The 21,073-nt window shown below is 48.4% G+C and overlaps 1 protein-coding gene across 3 annotated transcripts in view; it reads right to left on the minus strand.

Annotated features, from left to right (window-relative positions):
- Positions 1 to 1,746: 1,746 nt before the first annotated feature.
- Positions 1,747 to 21,073, minus strand: part of SNX30 (sorting nexin family member 30) — a 117,588-nt gene continuing 98,261 nt past the window's right edge. Inside the window, exons 7-10 of one of the 3 annotated variants that reach the window (XR_007146339.1) lie at positions 20,191 to 20,277; positions 9,450 to 9,602; positions 8,898 to 9,045; positions 1,747 to 7,990 (exon numbers count right to left, since the gene is read on the minus strand). Coding sequence is in view for 2 of the 3 variants with exons in the window: in XM_047830273.1 (XP_047686229.1) it covers positions 7,726 to 7,765; positions 7,935 to 7,990; positions 9,450 to 9,602; positions 20,191 to 20,277 (336 nt within the window). In the remaining variant the exon portion in view is untranslated. The remainder of the gene's footprint in view (positions 7,991 to 8,897; positions 9,046 to 9,449; positions 9,603 to 20,190; positions 20,278 to 21,073) is intronic. The other 2 variants (XM_047830273.1, XM_047830274.1) reach the window with 2 other exon arrangements.

Genomic DNA, 21,073 nt, shown 5'->3' on the forward strand with positions numbered 1-21,073 from the left:
TTCTCAAAGTGTGGTTTCTGAACCAGCAGCTTCACTATCCCCAGGGAACCTGTTAGAGATGCAAATTATTTGGCTCCACCCCAATCAAACTCTAGAGGTGGGGACCAACAATTGGTGTTTTCACAAGCCCTCAAGCTTAAGAACCAATGTTATCTATGGGCCTTTCTCTTCTTAAGAATGTTCCCTGAGTCCCTCTCCTCCTCTTCCTGCATCCTTAATTTTTTTTGTTTTTGTTAAGTTTATTTATTTTGGGGAGGGGGACAAAGAGAGAGAGAGGGAGAGAGAATCCCAAGCAGGCTCAGTGCTGTCAGCGTGAAGCCCGACTTGAGGCTCAAACCCACAAACCAGGAAATCATGACCTGAGCCGAAACCAATAGCCAGACACTTAACCAACTGAGCCTCCCCCCAGGTGCCCCCATCCTTAATTCTTGAGGCCCATAAAGCTCTGTCCTTGGTATGTTCCCCAAGTAATCTAGTCTACTCTCAGGGATTCCAGAACACTTTTTCCAACAATCTGGTCGACACCTCCACTTGGATTTCCTCAAACATAATTCCAAACCAAATTATTCTCCCACCTCACCATCTAAGCTACTCCAACCTTTACATTTTTCTCCTGATTTTTTCACGTGTGAGTTAATGACGTCATCTCCCTGCTCCCAGGCTTGAAAACTCCATCTCATCTCTGATCCCCTCCCCTCACCACAGAAATCTCTTAAATTCATCACCCTTCCTATCGCCCATTGCCACAACTTTTATGATCTATTCCCATCTGTTCCCCAGGGCTTCAGTCTGACCACAGTCCACCAGCCTACTATCTCCATCACCTTCTTAAAGCAGTTACGAGAAATATATATCCCCCCCCCCTTAATTTTCATTTGACAAAGCAAACGGGAAGGATTGTTATGGGAATGCTTGATATTTAAGTTGGCCATATCTAAACAAGTAATAGAAGAGTCTTCCCGTAAAAGCAGTCCAGTCATCTAAGTGTTGGCAGACACGTTGATGCTTTATATATATACATTATTGCCAAACCCATCAGCAACCCACCAAGGGAAAGCACGTCTTCATTGCAAAGATCAATATACTGAAGTTCAGAGAAATGGGACTTGCCTAAAACCACAGAAGTAACGAGTGGAAAAAGCTGAGATCTGATCCCAAAGCTCTCTTATCCCGCCTTGCTGCCTCATTGTGTATGACTGTAGTCTTGGATTAGTGATGTCTACTGTCAGTAAGTTCAAGTGCATTTCCAGTACTTTGGGGTCATTAACCGAGCATTCCGGTCTCCCTTCGAAACACGCTCTTGACACCCTAACGAACCACAGGCATTTCTTCTTGCCTAACAGATTTTTTGAAAGCATCAGGGCAGTTAAAAAAAAAAAAATCAGGAAATGACTGGTCCTGACTGAGATGATGTTGTGCTTTGCTATGGGATGGAGTAGGAAAAAATCCTCACGAAAGTACCTGGGCTGGCTGCCAGGCTGCCCGCCAATCACAGTGGTTGTGAACAGACACCAGGTAGTTTCTTCATTTCCCCAAATCGGTGCCAACCTGTGGGGTGTAGAAGGTAAACTGAGGATAAATCTACGGAGAAGTGGAGTAAAAATAGCTTAATTATATCTTTTTCCTGTTGCTCTGTATATCCTGATTCTTGCAGGCAAACTCGTACCTCTTTAGAGAAAACAAGAAAACAAAATACAAGGCACACGTGTTTTCCTGTCGCGTAAAGTGTTATAAATGACAACACAATTCAAGGTAAAGAAAGCATCATTCGTAGGTTTATTGGTCCATTACTTTAAGTTAATTGAGGTAAAGAAACCTTTTAAATTTACAAGCTAATAGTTAACAAGCAATACAAATTCTTTTGTTTACCTCAAAATGTAATACTAATTTCATAGTAAACAATGGACAGTTTTTTTAATACACAGATATATGAAAAAAAGTGGACAAAAACCTCGTGCCAGCATCAAAAAATGCAACAAAACTTTTTTTTTCTTTTTACAATCTCTGGGTTCCATAACAAAGAAAGAAAGAAAAAGGTGACATTCTTTTTAAAGTTTGGTAGCTTCATGAAACAGAGACTTTGACCTGGGAATAAATCACTTTCTCGTCCACACACATTCTTGAGCACATTTTTTTTTTTTTTTCACAGCTTCTGATTTGGCTTATTGGCAGCATGGAGAGAAGAGAACACATTTACACGGAGGGAGGACTTCATCAATACCTTGGGCGGGGGGAGGGGTTCTTCTAAAATTTTAAATGTGAAGAATGACCTCTAAAAATAAGAAATACAGTCCACACTTTGGACATGACCTAAGCAAAAGTTTTGAATCTCTTTTTCAACAGTTAAAATACAAGTTAGAAAGGTTGCTGGCAGTTTATTTTATGGAAATATATCAGATGTACATCATCTCTCAATGCATTCCCAATGCGCGGACATCGAGGAATCAGGCACACGGAAGTACAATGGTTGGGGTGCCTACGGGACAGGACCAGACCTCAGGGGTGTCCAGGTGGTGGTGCTGACTGCTAACAGCTGCTGGTTTGTTGTCTGACGAAGGCCCAGCTGACACAGGTGTCTTTTTGTCATACAGATTCTCATCTTGTTGGCAATCTGCTTTCCCCTCCCCGTTCCCACACTGCAGAAAAAAGCCACCCCCCTTTTCTCCTTCCGGTACCATCGAGACTGAAGGGTTGGTCTGAGACTGTGAACAACCTGTTACTCAGGGGTGGGGACAGGTGTGACCTGCTCTGACCTGGCATGCAGGAAGCCCAGAATCACCTGGTGAGGGGGTGGCATTGCCAGGGACATGCGTGTTGCAATACTCCGTCACTGGTTTTAATAGTAAAAGCTCTATTAAAATGGACTAAAGAATCAATGGGTTTTAGGTTTTTGGCATTTCAACCTGTGGAGAATTTCTATCTGACACACGCTGCTCTGATCCCCCCCACCCCGCCCCCAGTTATCTTTTAAAAAACTGTTCCGCAGAATCGGGGTACACCATTAATATTGTCATCATCTAGAGTTCTCTGTATCTACGTGATTTGTCAATGCTGATACCATATATCCTCTACAATCGAGAGTGTGCCAAAAGGCACTAAGTTAATCTTTCACACTTTAACACACACACACACACACACACACACACACACACACGGTTCAGTGGTCCCTGTGTTTCCTTACATTATCAAAAATATCATTTGGCAATAGCAATACTTAGCTTTCTCTTCCCAAAAGGCAGCCCTAATTATGAACCTCACTTTCTTATTTCTTTAAGAGGGCTGAGGACTGGCTATGTTAGACCTCTAGCATTTAAGCTGAACAACTGATTATGTTTCTAAAAAATTCTTTCTATCCAGAATCTAAAACACACTAGTTGAAGAATAAGGCATATTAGTAGGTGTTGACAATTCTCAAAAAGTAGAGTTAGGCTTTCAACAGTCTGTGGTAATTTTAAAAGTCTGGATTTGTTGATTTTCAAGTGCTAAACACACAGAATGTTTCTATATAAGACAAATATCTTACTGGTTTGTTATTTTTTTCCAAAGTACTTATTTACAGGCTATCTATAGTAGTAAAAACTGCCTGAAGAACATATTTTTCTGCCACATAGAAAGGGTTAGACAGCCAGACCCGGAATGCAATTCAAACATACGATTAAGAAACAACGATCAAACTCCCCGTGACAAAGGCCTTTCCTCCACCTTTCCTAACGCAGATAGCTCTGTGCACACTCTCATCCAGGCGACTGTAGGGAGGCCAGACATGCTTAAAGCAGAAAGCTAACCACCTATTGGGTGGGCTGATGAAAAATCAGGTTCCTGGTTTATGCACTAAATAAAAAAAAAACAAACAAAAAAAAAAAAAAAAACAACCCATGAGGAAGCAGAGAACAACTCCAACACACCCAGCTTGATAGGTCAGTCTGACCCAGGGCATCATGACATTTTACTCGAATTTACTGATAAATGCCACCTGCCATCTGAATGGAGAAAACATAAGAGGCCATGTCCAATCTGTTGCCATCTTGAAAGTGAGAAGGCAAAGCCAAATTCCCAAAATGTTTTGTAAATGGGGATGGACTGCAGTGTTACTCCAGCCTGACAATTAGATTACTCAGTTTCCACGGGCCTTTGAGAGTAGGCATCCGGGAAGGTGGGCCGCAGGCTTGCTGTGCCCTGCCCTGAACACAGGCAGCCTCTCGTGAGCGGGAGCACCCTTCAGCGCAGCCCGAGGAGAGGCCAGGTCACCCCATCCCGACATCCAAACAGACGACGCCCACATGGGCCCGGGAGGCTGTGGCGATGTCTCTCTCCTGCCTGTCTCAGGGCAGAGGGTAGAGAAGGACTACTCTGCAGTGTAATGAATGGCATGAAAACAAAGCCAGGGGCCCGCAATGTCAATGCTCTTGACGGCAGGGCCAAGTCACTCGGACCCTGGGTGTGTCCCAGGCTGACACCTACCGGCCCAAGAGACACACTCCACTTGCAGACAGGCAGTCAGGTCACCGTGCCCTCCTCTAAAGCAGGACTTCCTGTCACTTCAAAACAAAGGTGGCCTCACGAGAAATGAGAATCCCTCATGTGGATGGCGACTGGTAAGACATTTAATTCGACAACATGTAGAACACGCTCCAGGTGTGGCTGAAATTTGGCATGAAGACAAACTTAACGTTACATTCACCACGACCCCCGGAGTCCTACTGGCTTTTGTTGTTTCACCTAAAGGAAGGTGACTGGTGAGTTCAACGAGCAGCACAGTGAAATACGAGCCAATCATCTCCATAATTGCACTTATCTGAGGTCACTGGGAATCATTAGTAAGTCTTATTAAAGGACAAAACCCAACCCCAAACCTGGCTGTGAAACGTGTTCCCTCCTCCTTCAGGAAGAACAGAGGTTTTTTGGCTTTGGGCAGAGTAGCCTAGAATCCCCTTGTGGATCCACCACATGACAAGGAAGACCGCAGTGTCCGTATCTGCCACAAAGCACAAGTGCTCCCTTCAGCATCAAGTGCATCTCTAAAATCTGCTCAGTTTCTAGGAATTCTCTCCTCTTCTGCCTTAGCCTGGATTTTTAACCTGGGTGAATGAACCCTTCACTTCCCGCACCCGAGAGGCAGTTGACAGGCGTCACTCTGCATTCTGCTGCCATGTGCCCAAGACTCAAAACCTGTCCAAGTCTGTCTGCCTGAGGTCAAGCATGTCCCCAAGCAAAAGCCTCTTGGGACACAACTATGAGAGAGGAGGCAGTGATCTCAGCACCACGACTTTGTGGAGCCAAGAAGGACGGGGTGACGAAGCCTCTACGAGGCAGTCTTTGGCACAGAAGTCTCCGGTCACACTTCTCACAGGGAATCCCCTTCATGCTCACAGAGATGAAAGGGCAAATGCCTGGGACTCCTGACCCGCAGAGGCTGGACGAGCCATGGGGGTCGGGGAGGCCTGGGGAGCCTCCTTCACTGCCTACCATCCCTTCTTCCTGGGCCTCCTCACCTCATCTGCCGCCAGCCTGAAGGAAGGGGCAAGCGTCCCTTCTCGGGCAAGACCATTTCTCCAGGGGAGCCTGGAACATATTCTGGTTCTCCCAGCTCTGGCGTCAGTGTCCCAGCTCTCCCTGGTGTCTTAAAGCACAGAAACATCACATGGCAAACAAATGGAGAAAGACAAGCCGCAAGATGCCCGAGTCCCCTCCGAGCTAGTCTTCTGCCTCCAATAACGTAAGGAACGACTGCGTCCCCCCTCCACTCCCTTCCCGTATGTCCCAGAGAGGAGCCCCATGACTGTTTTGAAGGGTTGCCTTCTTTTCCAACTAAACTTTCCACGGGAATGCTCCTGGGCTTTGGCAACTAGCGGCAGATGAGATCCCGGTCTTCCCATCAACTCTTTCCACGATTCTTTCCAAGCACTCATGACACCGGACAACGTTTTTAAAGCACGCATTCCACAAGGCAAGGCTTCGCACGTTCCTGGAGATGAGCGCTCGCTGCTGGGTCAGTCTAGTGCCTTCCACGAAATATCAAGAGAGGGCCGTCAACCCGTTATTGGATATACACCCTGTTCTACCAGCAAGCTGTCAGCTTGGACCCAGACGTCCATCATCCATACCCGCACCAACGTGATGGCTTAGAGGTAGCATGAAACACGGACTCACCACTCGGGCTAGATGGCCTGTCCTTACCCTTCTGCTTCGATGAATCACTTCTAATTGTACCAAACAAAAATTCACATCGCAGGATTTGAGAACGGCGTGAGGGGGTCTGACGGTGCAGGCAAGTACCGACGGATACAAAAGTTCTAACTGAAACCGTGACTTCCTCAAAACATGAATGAAACAGAGCCGAACTGTTCTGCGCTGGCCTACTGCTGCACCCCTGGCATCACGGCAGTGGCCACCCGAGGTCAACGCCGCGGGCGCGAGGGGGTGGAGGAACCTCGACACACTGCACGCGGCCGGGTACCTGCGGGTTACGACCCGCGTGTGCGCCAGCGCCTCGGCCCGGCTGCGTCGCGACAAGAACACTAACTGCCTCTTTGAGGCTCAGGTTGATCATTTTACGGGGAGATGAGCCACAGACGGGAGAGCGCAAACGTGGCATAGGTAGCTTCACTTCAGGAGGAAAGAAAAGGAGTTGGAAGATAGATCCTCTTCGTCGGTTTCGTGTCGGTTTGAAGACTTGAGATGCAGCCAGTGGTCACTGGGGAACGTGGCTGCAAGTTGAAGAGGTTTTAGCTTATCGAGAAGCAAAGGGCTCGCTGTTAGTACTTGTCATCTTCGAGGCCCGTCCAGGTACCGACTTTTCTTTCCGACCAGGGACTATCGAAGGTTAAAGCACTTCATATGGAACATGCACATGGAGTTCCCAGAACCTCCACTGTGTCACTACAGCACACCAGCCTCTCAACAAAAGGCCGCCCAAACACTCCGTGGACGTGGTAGGAGACACTAAATTAGGAGTTCTGGGTGAGGTAAAGGCAGACGGCACAGAGCAGACGTGGAGATGGGGCCTAGTGTACGCCCACTGACCCCAGTTACTGGGAGCTACTCTGACCTCAGACAACACGGACTTCCCACCACGGGCCTCAGCTCTACTCTGACGACACTGAACAAGCAAAAGAAAAACACTGAAGAACTTCACAGAGAAAAATGCCCCCCCCCCCCCATTTTACACAAAAAACAGTTTCCAATCTACTGCATTCTAGTGTCAGAAACAAGTTTGGGGAGCACTGCCCCCTCGGCTCCCCGAGGTATCGCACGAGGACAAGGACACTGGCTTGCTCATTTGGGCACGGACGCATACAGACGCTGATATAAATGGTTCTATGTGAACCAGAAGCCACAAAAGAGGTGCCACTCGTCACAAGCAGGCAGCAGGCCACACTCACAGCTATAGGCCACTGTACATTAAGGACTTTCCGTGGAGGTGCCAACACCCCCTTCTAGGCTGAGACAAGTCGATGCCCACACAGGTCAATTCCAGAGTCCCCGTGTGTCTGTGGAAAACGAGACTGCCCTCTGTGCCCGCCTTCTTCGTGTCCTGGAAAAGCAAGAACCGGGCTCTCTTCCACCGCAGGCAACCGTGCTGTCCCCAAACAGGAGACTGTAATGAGATGTCAGAACGTCAGCTGGGTTGTCTCGTCCCTCAGCTGCAGATCTTAGTGTTCCAGATTTAATGGGCTCCTTCACAACACGGAGGTATGCTTCTTTCGCTGAGAGATGATTATAGCCTTACAGACTCCACCAAGGAATAAATACTAATGGAGAACCACTGTCAGACAAAGGTGGGTGGGGGGCAGGAAGGGAGAGAAATACACAAAGGAGAGATGATTCTGTGGCTGTTTTCTCAGTGCCACCTCTCTGGCACTACAGGGACGTCCTGGTGTGGGGTGCCATGCCCTGTGTAGGTAGAAGAGTCTCGGTCCCAAGAAGGAACTTACTTGGCCTCTGGTTTCTCCTGTAGTAGTGGAATAATCGACTCCCATGCCATGAGGCACTGAAATGACAACACACACACACACACATTTTCAACATCAGATTTTAGGATCAGGTTCTTAACTCTTCTCTGAGCTACCCTTTTATTGTTAGTCCCACCGGGTGACCTCTGTCTCATGTCTTGTCTAAGTAATGTACGTACATAATGTAACATCCGAGGTCTACGTGGATTATCCATCACTTAGAAACTGGGGACGTGGCCGGTGTTTGCTTTGAATATATCATCCCCGTCTCTGAGACGAAAGACAGCGGGGTCTCTATGAGGCCTTAATGTACCGTCCACACAGCTCACAGCTGGCAGAAATTCTGTCCCTTCAAAAAGCAGAAAAGATGGCAAGCTGCAAGCCCTCGGGAGGCTCTAGGTCCTCAGCCAAGAGGAAGACTTGCTCCAGGTGTGGGTAGGACTTGCACAAGGATGTAAATGATGGTGATGTGAGCCAGCCACCTGACTCAGAGTGGGTGGAAACCCCACGCCTCCTTACTGACCTCAGATGTTTTGCTTGAACGGGCCACTCTTAGATCTCCCAACAGGGAATATAGGGGGAGGAAACTCTACTTACTGCATTTCATCGGGTCCAAACATCATCATGTATCTTACATTCACTATTGCTAGTCCTCACAACTCCATGCAGTAGGATCATTATTCCTCATCTCTCTCTCTCACACACACTTCATATGGAGAAGATGAGACCCAGAGTGGTTACGTAACTTGTCTAAGACACGCAGCTAGTAAGTGGCCAAAGCGGATATTCTTTCCACTGCAGCAATCCCCTTTCATTCCAGATCCTTGTGAAGGGCCGAGAACCTGAAGACTGGCACTCTCCTCTGAGAGCACCCTACTTGGCAAAGTGATCCTCCCTTTGAGCAATCTCTTGCATAAAGGGCACAACAGAAGAACCACACAAGACCTTGTGTAGAAGGAGCTCGGGGTGAAGCAGGTCTTTGTGCTGAGTCATTTGGGAAGGAGTTCTGAGCAGGTAGGAGGAGAGAGGCATCCTTTGGTCAAGTTGGGGAGCGGAGTGGTAAAATTACTCCATGCATCCTTCCTTGGTGACTCTGAGGTTGGAGTAGAAACTAGACTCAGACCCTACCCCACGTAACGGAGCCCCAGGAGCCTCAAGGAGCTTGCTTTCAGTGAGAGACCCCAGGGCCCTCTGGGTCCTGCTCTCTCCCTAGACTGCAGGCCTCCTGACTCAGGGGCGCAGCTAGCCGCCAGGCCCAAAGGGCCCGGGAGAAGAGAACTGCCGCTTCCATGAGCAGCGTGTGCACGTGAATGCCCTGGGGGCACCCCCACGGGGGCCTCTGCTCCCAAACCTGGCGCCGCATCTCGCACAGTGGGGCAAGGACCCGCAGGGGTGGCTGCTGCTGGATTTCGGGCAGGCCCTTGCCCCAGGCTCTCTCTGGCTATTAGACGTGCTTCCTCACTGAGAGGGCTGGGGTCTTGCCGGCACACTCATTACCTTCTCGTAGTATTGGATGTTCTTGTCGGCCATTCCCATGAGCAGCTGCCGGAAGTCCTGCCTCTTGTTGCTCTGCCACCGCTCCATGTCGGCTTTCAGATCAGCGTTGAAACACTCCATCCGATCCTGACATTTCTCAACATCTGCCGGCACCTGGAAGGGGAGTGCATTAAAGAGGTGCTCTGTACGTGTAACTTGGTGACTCATGCCTCGAGCTCCCTTGCACGAGGCCAAATCACTACATTAAATGCCATAAACACACTCCCTCCTCGGCGGGGGGTGGTGAGGGACATTTATTTGAAGGCAGAGCCTTGGGTTTTCAGGTCTAAGAAGGAATTCCGAAAAGTGCTATCCTGACCCAAGTCTTCGAACCCATCCAAGCACAGCAGAGACTCATGGGGGAAACACCCACCCCCGCCCCTGTTTACAAACAGGAAGAAACACTGCAATACAGAGTCCAATATCTTTGGTCCCCCCTTTTTACCCATCCCTATATAAAAACGCGTGTAGATTTTGCAAATGTACGGCACTTATTGGGCATTGCCCTACTATTCTCCTCGGTCCTGTAATGAAACCAGAAAAGGTTTTCCCGTATCATAGGAGCTATTCCCTTACATGCGACATTTGATAATGACTACCCTCATTCATCACAGAATTAACTGTAGTAAGATTACTGGCCCACTGCTCCTCTGAACCTCACTGTACAAGTAATCTAGAGACCTGTCTCTGCTCCCCCGGAGAGCAGATAATCAAAAATGATGAGTCAAAGTTAGGTTAATTCTGAGGAAATAGGAAGAAGATCACTTATGCATGTCGAAAGAATCTGAAACATGAAGAAAAATATAGCAGGCAATTTCAACTTTTATTTAAAGAAGTTTAGACTTTTGCTTTGCTCTGGTGAGTTCATCCATCCTACACAGTTGGAGGGAGGGCCTTGTGGCTACTCTGGTCCCCAAAGCACAAAGCTGGCTCCTCTCCTCACTCAAGAGCACCACAAGCCTCTGAGGGCTGCCAAGGGGCCGACATACCTAAAACTGGGTCAGATGCCCACCTGCCAGATGCTTCTGGACAAAAAAATGAGGCCTTGTACATTGTAAGTGCTGAGGCCTGTGACCCCAAATGTCTCCAAGCTGTGGGGCGCCATGAGGGGTCAATCCCTACCAACCTGGGAAGTTTCATACTCAGGCCTTACAGGCAAGTAGAGGACCCAGAAAAACCAATAAAGGGAAGGCAAAGGCTGAGGAAGCCGGACACATTCAGGGCTTCCAGAAGGGCCAAGGGCCACACAGAACGTGTGGAGATGGCTGCAGACGCGGGAGCAAGGAACGTGAGCAGCCAGGGGCGGGGGTTTCAGGCTGGCCTGGCATGGGGTCTGAGCTTGGGTGAGGCAGAAGGAGTTGGGAAGAAAGAAACAGAGAGAGGCATCCCGGGAAACTTAAAAGTAAGGAACTTTTCTTTGAAGAGGGAGAAAAGCCTTTTCCAAAGCGCTGAGGTTCTGGAAGAAGAAAGAAAAAGGACTTGACTTTTTCTTCTGATGCCATGACTGAAGTCTCTCTGCCTTTCGCTGCTGCCTCACCTGTCACTTGTTGCCCACCTCGGTGGGGGGGGGAAGTGAAGACCAAGTGAGCCCCCGCTTTGCCTCTTTGGAGCGGAGCCTTCCCCAGTAACACAGTGAACCAGCCTCAGCGGAGGCCCCGTGAGCCAGCGTGTCCGGGCCTCACTCTCCAGCAGGCACAGTCCACCTCCCTTATTCCTCTCCTGGCTCCTGCGCATTTAAGCATCAAGGTGCAAGTTCCCTGGAGCAACTTCCTCTTTGCTTAACAAAACTGCTGTGGCCAGGAGGGAAAGCAAAGGTCTGAAAAGGGAACCTGGTCAGGGCCCGCTGAGAAGAGGGAGGCCAGGGTCTCTGATACAAAGGAATTCTTTTCTAGGAAAGATTCCCAGGTCAGTTCTGAAGACGGGAATTCTGGTTGACCCACAAAAATTAAGAGTCAAGGGGCAGCTGGGTGACTCAGTCGGTTAAGCGTCTGACTTTTGATTTCAGCTCAGGTCATGATCTCACAGTGCGTGGGTTTGGGTCCCCGTGTCAGACTGCACTGACAGTGTGGAGCCTGCTTGGGATTCTTTCTCTCTCCCTTTCTTTCTCTGTCCCTCCCCTGCTCACGCACACGCTCTCTCTCCCGCTCTCTCAAAATAAATAAAAAATATTTTTTAGAAGTTAAGAGTCAAAACCATGGCTCTGGATTTTATGATTACCTGAGCCTCAATTTGGGAAACATTTGGGACTCATCATTTTCACGACGTACTCTGTGCTTGGCACGGAGGAAGACCGAGGTACCTTGCTCTCGGTAGATGGCTCTCGTCTCAGGTTGCCTACAGTTGAGCCGGGAAGGCACTAAAGGTGCCTGGACATCAGGGTGAGAGGTTACTGGTACTTTCTCTTCACCCAGCCCCGCGGTAAGCATGCTGAGGGGGACCTGGACAGCCAGTGCAGCTTGGATGAGGGATCGGGCCTCCTTGAAGAATCAATCACGCTGAGGAGACAGTGGGAGGAGGGCACCCCAGAGTGACAGTATGTACAGGTGAGAGAGGGAGACAATACCTGGGCCCACCTCAGGAATAGCTCACAGGCTACAGTGCCCACAAAAGCATAGAGAGAGAACGCCAGCCAGCGAGATGGAGGCAGGGGTGAGTGCGGGGGGAGTGGTGCAGAGTAAAGAACAAGAAGGCTGGGTTCCTGAGGCCAGGTTTGGTCAGCTGCCCCCTTTTTTGGAAAATAGAAAAGCCTGTGCTTCCTCTAACTATACAAACAGTTCTAGAGCCAGACTTCCAGAATTTGAATACCACAGGTACCACTTCCTAGATGGGTGATGTTGGGCCTCCATGCCTCAGCTTCTGTTTCTGGATAATACCAACCACCTTATAAAGTTACTATGAGGTTGAACAAGATAATATGCATAGAATACTTGGTGCCCGGCATAGATTAAACGCCTCCCAAATATTTCTTAGTTCGGATCAGTATCGATACTGTAAATTGCTATTCTTACAAGATGTAAGTGCATGTGCCTAGCCCCTCCAGCAAGAATGAACATTATGAACTTTATTCCATGCCATACAAAAAGGTTTCTTTTTTGTCTTCCAAATATAAAACATTATTAAATATATTCTTTCATACTTTACACCACTCTTCACCCATGCTACCTCACCCTGAGATTTCACCAGAGATCAGAGATGAGTCAACACCAAAATATACTGGCACGAGATCACCCCAGGTGCCCTGCAACCAGGGTGGCGGCTGTAACACAACAAGGGAGACGGCAGATCAGACTAACCTGGTGGAGACACAACTGACACATGTGGCAACCCACTGCACGTGAGAAATAAGACACAGCTGTCAGAGAGGAGCCTGAAGTTTACAGTCTGGGTGACTGGGGGGGCGACAATGCATCGTGGGGCTCAGGATAAAGGACAGGTCCGTGGACCAGAAAAAGGAGGCAGCTACAGCCACGGGAAGGGTGAGCCCCACCCCCCGACCCAAGAGGGGGCTGAGACAACTCAACCATAGCAAGCACCTGGTTTGAATATGGACAAAGGACTTAAATGGATATTTATCCAAGGAAGATCTACAAATGGCCAGCGAGCCTATTAAAAAATCACTGCACATCCCTAATCAGTAGGGAAATGCAAATCAAAACCACAGTGAGAACCACCTCAAATCCACTAAGACGGCTACTACAACAACAACAAAATAAGTGTTGGCCAGGATGTAGGAAATTGGAACCCCTGCACTTGTGTAAAACTTTAGTACGGCACTTCCTCAAAAAAACAAAAATGGAGTCACCATATGATCCAGCAATTCAACTTCTTTTTTCTAAGATCTTATTTTTTTTAATTTTCTATTTAAAACATATTTTTTAAGGTTTATTTTATTTTTGAGAGAGAGAGACAGAGACAGAGTGCAAGCAGGTGAAGGGCAGAGTGAGAGGGAGACACGGAATCTGAAGCAGGCCCCAGGTTCTGAGCTGTCAGCATAGAGCCCAACGTGGGGCTCAAGTTCACGAACCACAAGATCATGACGTGGGCCAAAGTTGGATGCTAAACTGAATGAGCCACCCAGTTGCCTCTATTCTTATTTTTTTAAGTTTATTGAGAGAGAGAGAAAGCAAGAGGGAGAGAGAGAGAGACAGAGACAGAGACAGAGACAGAGACAGAAAGAGAGAGAGAATCCCAAGAAGGTTCCACGCTCAGCACAGAGCTGGACATGGGGCTCAGTCCCACAACCGTGAGATCATGATCTGAGCTGAAATCAAGAGTTGGATGCTTAACTGACTGAGTCACCCAGGTAACCCCTAAGATTTTATCTTTAAGTAATCTCTCCACTCGGGGGGGTTGGAAATCACAACCTCAAGATCAAGAGTCACGTGCTCTACTGACTGAGCCAGTCAGGCATCCCTGGCGATTCCATTTCTGGGTGAATACCAAAAGACTGAAAGCAGGATCTCACGGAGATATCTGTCCTCCCATATCCACTGTGATATTCACAACAGATAAAGGTGAAAGCAACTCAAGTATCTGTCCACAGATGGATGAATAAACAAAAAGGGGTACAGACATACAGTGGAATATTCTTCAGCCTTAAAGAGGAAGAAAATTCTGACATGCCACAACATGGATGAACCTTGAGGACATTTTGCTGAGTGAAATAAGCCAGTTATGAAAACAAACAAATATTATATGATTCTACTTACAAGAGGTGATAGAGTAGTCAAACTCCTAGAGACAGAAAGCACGATGGTGGTTTCCAGGGGCTGGGAGGAGGGGGAAATGGGGACTAATTTAATGGGTACAGAATTTCAGTTCCTCAAGATAAAAAAAGTACTCTGGAGACCCACTGCACAACGGTGTGGATTTACTTAACATGACTGAACCGTATACTCAAAAACAGTAAAGACGATGATTTTGGTTATGTGTATCTTGCCATGATGCAAAAATTTTTTAATATATGGGGAAATCAAAGAGAGGGTTGGAGGGTCAAAGGGTGGAATTCATGGAGAAGCCTAAATCTGTAGGGTTAATAAGGGGATCAGCAAAGGATACTAAGAAAAATGAGCCCAGAAGCAGGAAGGAAGTCAGAGTGAGCAGAGCCATAGAAACACAAGGATGGAGAAGGAGGAGAGGGGAGGAGGAGGTGAAGGAAGGAGGAGGAGAGGGGAGGGTGGAAAAGAAGGGACCAAGAGGAACCAGGAGTTGGGATGAGCTGTCTGAAGCAACCAGCTACTGAAGGTGCCCAACTTAATGAAGAGGAAGGCGGCCGGCCCACACACTCAGGCTCCCGGTGTTCCCCCTTTTGTTTCTTTCTGGATGGTGTCCTTGTAACCATCGGTTCCCTGACCAGGGACAACCAGCATTGCTCATCTGTGTTTTAATTTTTTGATTGAGGTGTCATCAGAATTGTGCTATCTTGTGTCTGAAGGACGTGGCAATCGTGATACCCAATGCTGACGGCTGGCTGTCACTTATCACAAGACACCAACCACAGAAAAAAATCACCAGGTAAGACTCCAAAAGATAACACCTCTAAGTAGATAACAAGGCTGCGTTTGTCACAGTGGCTCCCTTCTCTCTCGTGAGAATTTTCGTTACAGAATATGGGTTGTTGGAGCGATGGGAGAGGGGTAATGTGGGACGAGCTCAAGCATTTTTGTGGGTTGGGGAGTAGGGTGGGAAGGAAATTCACATGAATATGTTGGCGTCGAAGGGAGTCTTCCCTTCACGTTCACTCCTATTGTTCATGTTAGCGTATAAGCTTCCCGTCCAGTTTGAAATGCAATGCCTCAGCCCCTCTTTGTTTCCAGTAACAGCTTTGCTGTCCTCCCTGGCTTCTAGGGAGGATCATATTCGAGGATTTCCACAAGTCTGCGGTCCTGACAAGTCCAGCAGAAGGCAGCCCAGTAAGTGCCTATCATTTCGCCGACATCAAAGCTAAAATGAGGTAAGTCGAGTCTACATAATTCAAATGTCCACTTGCCTGAGAAGAAACCTCTTCAGGGTCTGTTGAGTTTTCTCAACCCTAACAACAAGCAAAACTTTAAGTTCTATGATACTAACATTTGCCCTCAGCTCTAGGCTCACCCCCGCACACGGACAAGCCACAGCCACAGGGCTTCCAGCCAGCAGCGGGGGGCCACAGGATCCCTCCCCTTCTTCCTAAAGCAGCCACCCTGGTGTGAAATTCGCAGTGAGGGCCGAGGAGACCCGCAAGGCCACTTCTCTCTTCTGGGTTTTGGAAAGGTGATCAGTGATCACTGATCAGTGAGCCACTCCACGGCTTCACAAAAATCAACTTGCCCTCACTCTTTAGAGCCTCTTTTCAAGATTTCAACCTCAAAACAGGTTAATTCCCTAGGCTTGCTACGTCCCTCAGATGTTGTTAACACACCCAGACCCCTGTGAAAACTGCCCGTCTTTGGGCAAGATACTCTCTTTCCTGCATCCCCATGACAGTCCTATGAACAAGGCTGTTCCCGCCATAGTCACAGACAGAGTCCGCCAGGTGCTTGGGGCTAAGAATCGCCCTAACCCACTTCCTGACACTCTGGCTTTTCTCTCACCAGTGGTAGCTCTGGGAAGCGGAGCTCAAAACCACACAAAACAGGGTCACCTGGGTGGCTCAGTCCATTGAGTGTCTGACTCTTGATTTTGGCTCAGGTCATGATCTCACGGCTTGAGAGTTTGGGCCCCGCATCGGGCTCTGGGCTGGTAGCACAGAGCCTGCTTGGGATCCTTTCTCTCTCCCTCTCTCTATCTCTTCCCCTCCCCTCAGAATAAATAAATAAACTTTATAAACACACACACACACACACACACACACGAAACAAAGCACGGCAAAACCTTCAGCTACTCACTTCCTGGGTACCTCTGATGGGCTGTCAGGGAGGACAGGCATTCGGGAGGGCTGGGAAGGCAGGGGAAACTTTAGAACGCAAGGAAACCATGCCTGAAACAGGGCAGTCAAAAAAAATTTTTTAAAGCAATGTTAAAAACAAAAACCATAAGGGCAACAAACCAGAAAACGAGGTTCTCGGTCAGCACTCCTCCTAGAGACGAGCGGAGCTGGTATGGGAAGCAGAGGCTCCACCAGTGGAGCGTCGGCTCCTACATCAGACACTGCTGCGCTGACCTTCACGTCTCCACAAGTCACACGTATGAAGCCCACAGGGCTAATGAGCAAACAGGTGCAAGCGGGGAGACGGAGCTGAGGAGCTGGGGAACTGAAGCCAGGGTGATCGGAGTCCAAATTCTGTGCTCTTTCTACCAAGCCCTTTTCCATTTGCAGAGGCCGCCAACGGAGCCCTCCTCCACCCACCAAAGTAGCTGCTGTCCCAGATCCAAACCTGGAGGCGCAATTTCTGCCGCTCCCACGGTGAGAGCACACTCATGGGCACCACCACCCCCGTGACGACAGTCCCTGTTTTGTTAATTACCACAATTGCTAAAAAACGGCAAAATGAGCACCGGCATGGCTCAGTGTCTTGCCAGAAAGAGGGCAGACCAAGACTGCTCGCCCACAGTGTGGTGAGAGAACGGAGGCATGTTTAGACCACCTACTTAGTCTCACCGGCTGGGAAGCAACCCTTCCCCCTCTTCTAAGAACTCTTGTGATCAAGAGAAGAGTCGTATAGGTGATGCTCTGGGAAGGTGAAGATGGCAATAGCAAGAAGATTTTGACACCCACTGGGAGAAGAGGAGGCACCCAGGCCGGCAAGAGGTGGAGAGCATTAGAAAGGAGCCCCCGCAGCTCGTCTGGCTGGAACGTGGGAGCCAGAAATGGCCGCTCCCTGGGCTCCATCTGTTCCAAGGTGCTGTGACCTTTAGGCAGCCGGCAAGCCAGGACAAGGTCAGCATTTACTTTGGCGTATTATTCATAACCTTCGGCTCCTGTCTTTACAAAGGAACTGTTCCATACGGAGCTCAACAGAGATTAAATGACAAACCAGCCTGCGAGAAAGCTTGTATTCAGTGGTGAGCAGCGATGAATGCTGTCAGAACATCTTCCAAAGACAGGGTCTTCGGCTTCCAAACTAGGCCAGTGACAGAATGTGCTAGCCCTCCCTCCCTAGCTAGGAAAAGTGACTTCTATATTTATATTGGAAAGCTAAATTGTTGAAATGAAATTTTGAAATCTATAAACACAGTATTTCTTGTCATTCCTTTAAATGAGACAGAGATATGGGCTCAGCAAATGGCACCGTGTTCCAGAATATCACAGGGATGGCTAGGAACTAGTCAAGGCAACGGGCAGCTGGAAGATGGAGGGTGGCTGTGCACACAGCTGCATTCCCATCATGGTCCCAACACACAGGACGGAAGCAGGCCAACAGCCTGTGGCAAGAGGAATGGAAGAGAGGTGCCTAGCATTCTGGCCAAGTCCCAGCTACACACACTGGGCCAGTGACAAGAGTCCCTCTCCGTACCATCTGGATTTCCATCAGATGTATGCAGACTTCACTCTCATGTAGGTCACCACGGGTGACACGGGCGGCCATGCCACAGGCATGTATTGTATGCCTGCTGCGCCCAGCACACTGGATAAAGACCTTGGGTATCAACAAAGCTGGGCAATTCATCAAGCTGTTTTGTGGCTCTTTCTTCACCCATGAAATGGGGAAGAATAATGCCTTCCCTCTGGGCCTCAGATGACTGTTGTGGTGACCGTGTGAAACAATTTACATATATATATATATTTTAATACCATATGGGGGCACCTGCGCGGCTCAGTCAGTTAAGTGTCCAACTCTTGATTTCAGCTTAGGTCATGATCTCAGTTTGTGAGTTTGAGCCCTGCATCAGGCTCCACGCTGGCTGCACGGAGCCTGCTTGGGATATTTTCTCTCTCTCTCTCTGTCTCTCTGTCTCTCTGTCTCTCTCTCTCTCTGTCTCTCTGTCTCTCTCTCTCTCCCTATCTGCCCCTCCCCCACTCGCACACTCACTCATGCGCTCTTTCTCTCTCAAAATCAATAAAATAAACTAAAAAAAAAAAAAAATGCTATATGGAGCCAGGGTGTGCCACTTCTGAGGTTTGGGTTTCCAATTTCCGCAGCTGGTTCCTTTCTGGGTGTATCACAGTATGGCTACCACAGCAGCAAGAACCAAGGCAGAGGAAGAGAAACAGTTCTGATGTAAAACTACTTCCCAGAACCCTGGGCCCCTGCTATTTATTTTTTTAATAACATTCCCTACCCCACCCCCTTTTAGAAAACAGCTATACCTTCCAATTGCAAACAAAAAGGAACACAGCAACATAATGGTAACTGGCAAGGTGCTAAGGTCAGGCTGCAGGATTTCATCCTGGCTCTCATACTTGCTAGCTGTGAGATCGTGGGCCTTGGTTTGCTCATCTCTCAAATGGGAATAATAACGGCTCCCAAACCACATGACTGTCGTATGGAGTAAGTGAGATAAGGTAAAGAGCTTAGCACGTTGTAAGCGCTCGCACATCGGCTATTACTACTCTTGTGTTTAATCCCGGCTGGGGGAAGGAAAAGGCAACACATGGCAAGGACTAGTACACCAGATGCATTTTTACAGTATGATCCTCTATCTAGACCCAGAGCCCTGTAGCTGGGGGTATCTTCCCTAAGTTCAATCAGTGCTCCTTAAACTTTGTGGTAAAGAACCACTGTTCGGTGGCTTTTTTCCCCAACAGGACAGAGCTGTAGACCTACTATGCATAACTAGTGTGTAGTTTGCTCCACATGAGCTAGTTTGACAACACTCATGCTCAGTGTTCAACAAGTGTCAAATTGCTATAAAACTGCTGACTCTCAGCTTCTGCACCTTTCCTGTCATGGATTGGCGACAGCTTATGGATGAGTAAGCAAACCACACTTGTGAGAACGCTGATCTAGACTGTTCTTCCCTTTCTCGTCAATCCCATTTTACAGACAGGAAATGCCCTTGAATGGCAACGCTGAAAGTCTTAAAAAAAAAAAAAACAACTCAGGAAACAGCAGAAAACTCAACCCCCCGTGCTTCCAGGAATTGCTGTTTCAAAGGGACACAGGCACCCCCATGTTTATAGCAGCACTATCAACAATAGCCAAAGTATGGAAAGAGCCCAAATGACCATCGATGGATGAATGGATAAAGAAGACATGGTATATATATACAATGGAGTATTACTCGGCAATCAAAAAGAATGAAATCTTGCCATTTGCAACTACATGGATGGAACTAGAGGGTATTATGCTAAGTGAAATTAGTCAGTCAGAGAAAGACAAATATCATATGACTTCACTCATATGAGGACTTTAAGAGACAAAACAGACGAACATAAGGGAAGGGAAACAAAAATAATATAAAAACAGGGAGGGGGACAAAACAGAAGAGACTCATAAATATGGAGAACAAACTGAGGGTTACCGGAGGGGTTGCAGGAGGGGGGGATGGGCTAAATGGGTAAGGGGCACTAAGGAATCTACTCTTGAAATCATTGTTCCACCATATGCTAACTAATTTGGATGTAAATTAAAAAAAAAAAAATTAAAAAGAAGAGAAAGAAAAAGAAACTTCCAGAAATAAGACATCAAAGAGAACAAACAGGAAAAAATGACAGTGTGAACACAGCCCAGCTGGCACTGACCACCTTAGCTGTGTGGATCTGGGGACAAGGCTTCACTCAGCGCCGGCGAGGCGACTGCAGCCTTGTGGAGCCCAGCCCTCCCTCAGGGGCTCCCCTGACCTTGGGGCGGTCTTCCTTCCTCAGGGCCACAGCTTCTAGTTTGGCTTCGTACTCTGCTTGCACTTGGTCCCTCTTCTTCAGTACGCTCTGCGGGAGGAGAGAGGGGAAGAATGTAACACAGAGTTCACAAAGGAGCCTCCAAGGCCCAGGCAGTTGATTCACGACCCCTTTCCTCCCCCAAATCACGGCGCAGGAGGCCCAGCCGCGTGCTCCCGGGACAGTCTGGCTGTGGTGTGACACAGGCTTGTGACACGGACTCCGGAGGAAGTGGGGTGGAAGCGGGGCGGCCTGTTGTCAGAGATTTCCAGCACAGTAACAGCCTGATACTGAAAGCAACTGAAGCTCCGGGCAAGGACAAGTGGGGGACACTGCCCATCCTCAGCCACACTGATGAGAGGTCTCAGCTTCTCCGTGTGCAGAGAGGACTCAGCTGTGGAGCCTGGAGAGTGACAATCCAGGATGTTCTCTGAACCGTTTACGGAAAAGTCTATGTCAGGAGAGTTCTGGACTCTGATTCATTGAGTTGATCGCTGGTGGACTGATTCGCTCATTGATCCAAGAGCCGCTCATCTGTCCACCCCTCTGGACCACGTATGCAAAGATCAAAGAGATACAGCCCCTACCTGAGGGGTTCCAGCTAGGGAAGAGGTGCATAGTACAGAGCTGCATCTATGTACAAGTCCAGAATCCCTAGAACCACATGGTGCGTCATCTAGAGTGAGTGATAAACGAGCTCAAACAGGGCCAGCCTAGACAGGACCAGGATGAGGCAAGCCAGGTGCCCACGATGCAAAATTTAAGGAGAAAAATCTCTCTCGGGCTCCTGTAAGTGCAAGATCGGCACCTGAGCTGAGCATCTCCCTAAATCTGTGCCCTGGGCGTC

This window comes from Prionailurus viverrinus, chromosome D4, assembly GCF_022837055.1.
Source record: "Prionailurus viverrinus isolate Anna chromosome D4, UM_Priviv_1.0, whole genome shotgun sequence".
Classification (NCBI taxonomy): domain Eukaryota; kingdom Metazoa; phylum Chordata; class Mammalia; order Carnivora; family Felidae; genus Prionailurus; species Prionailurus viverrinus.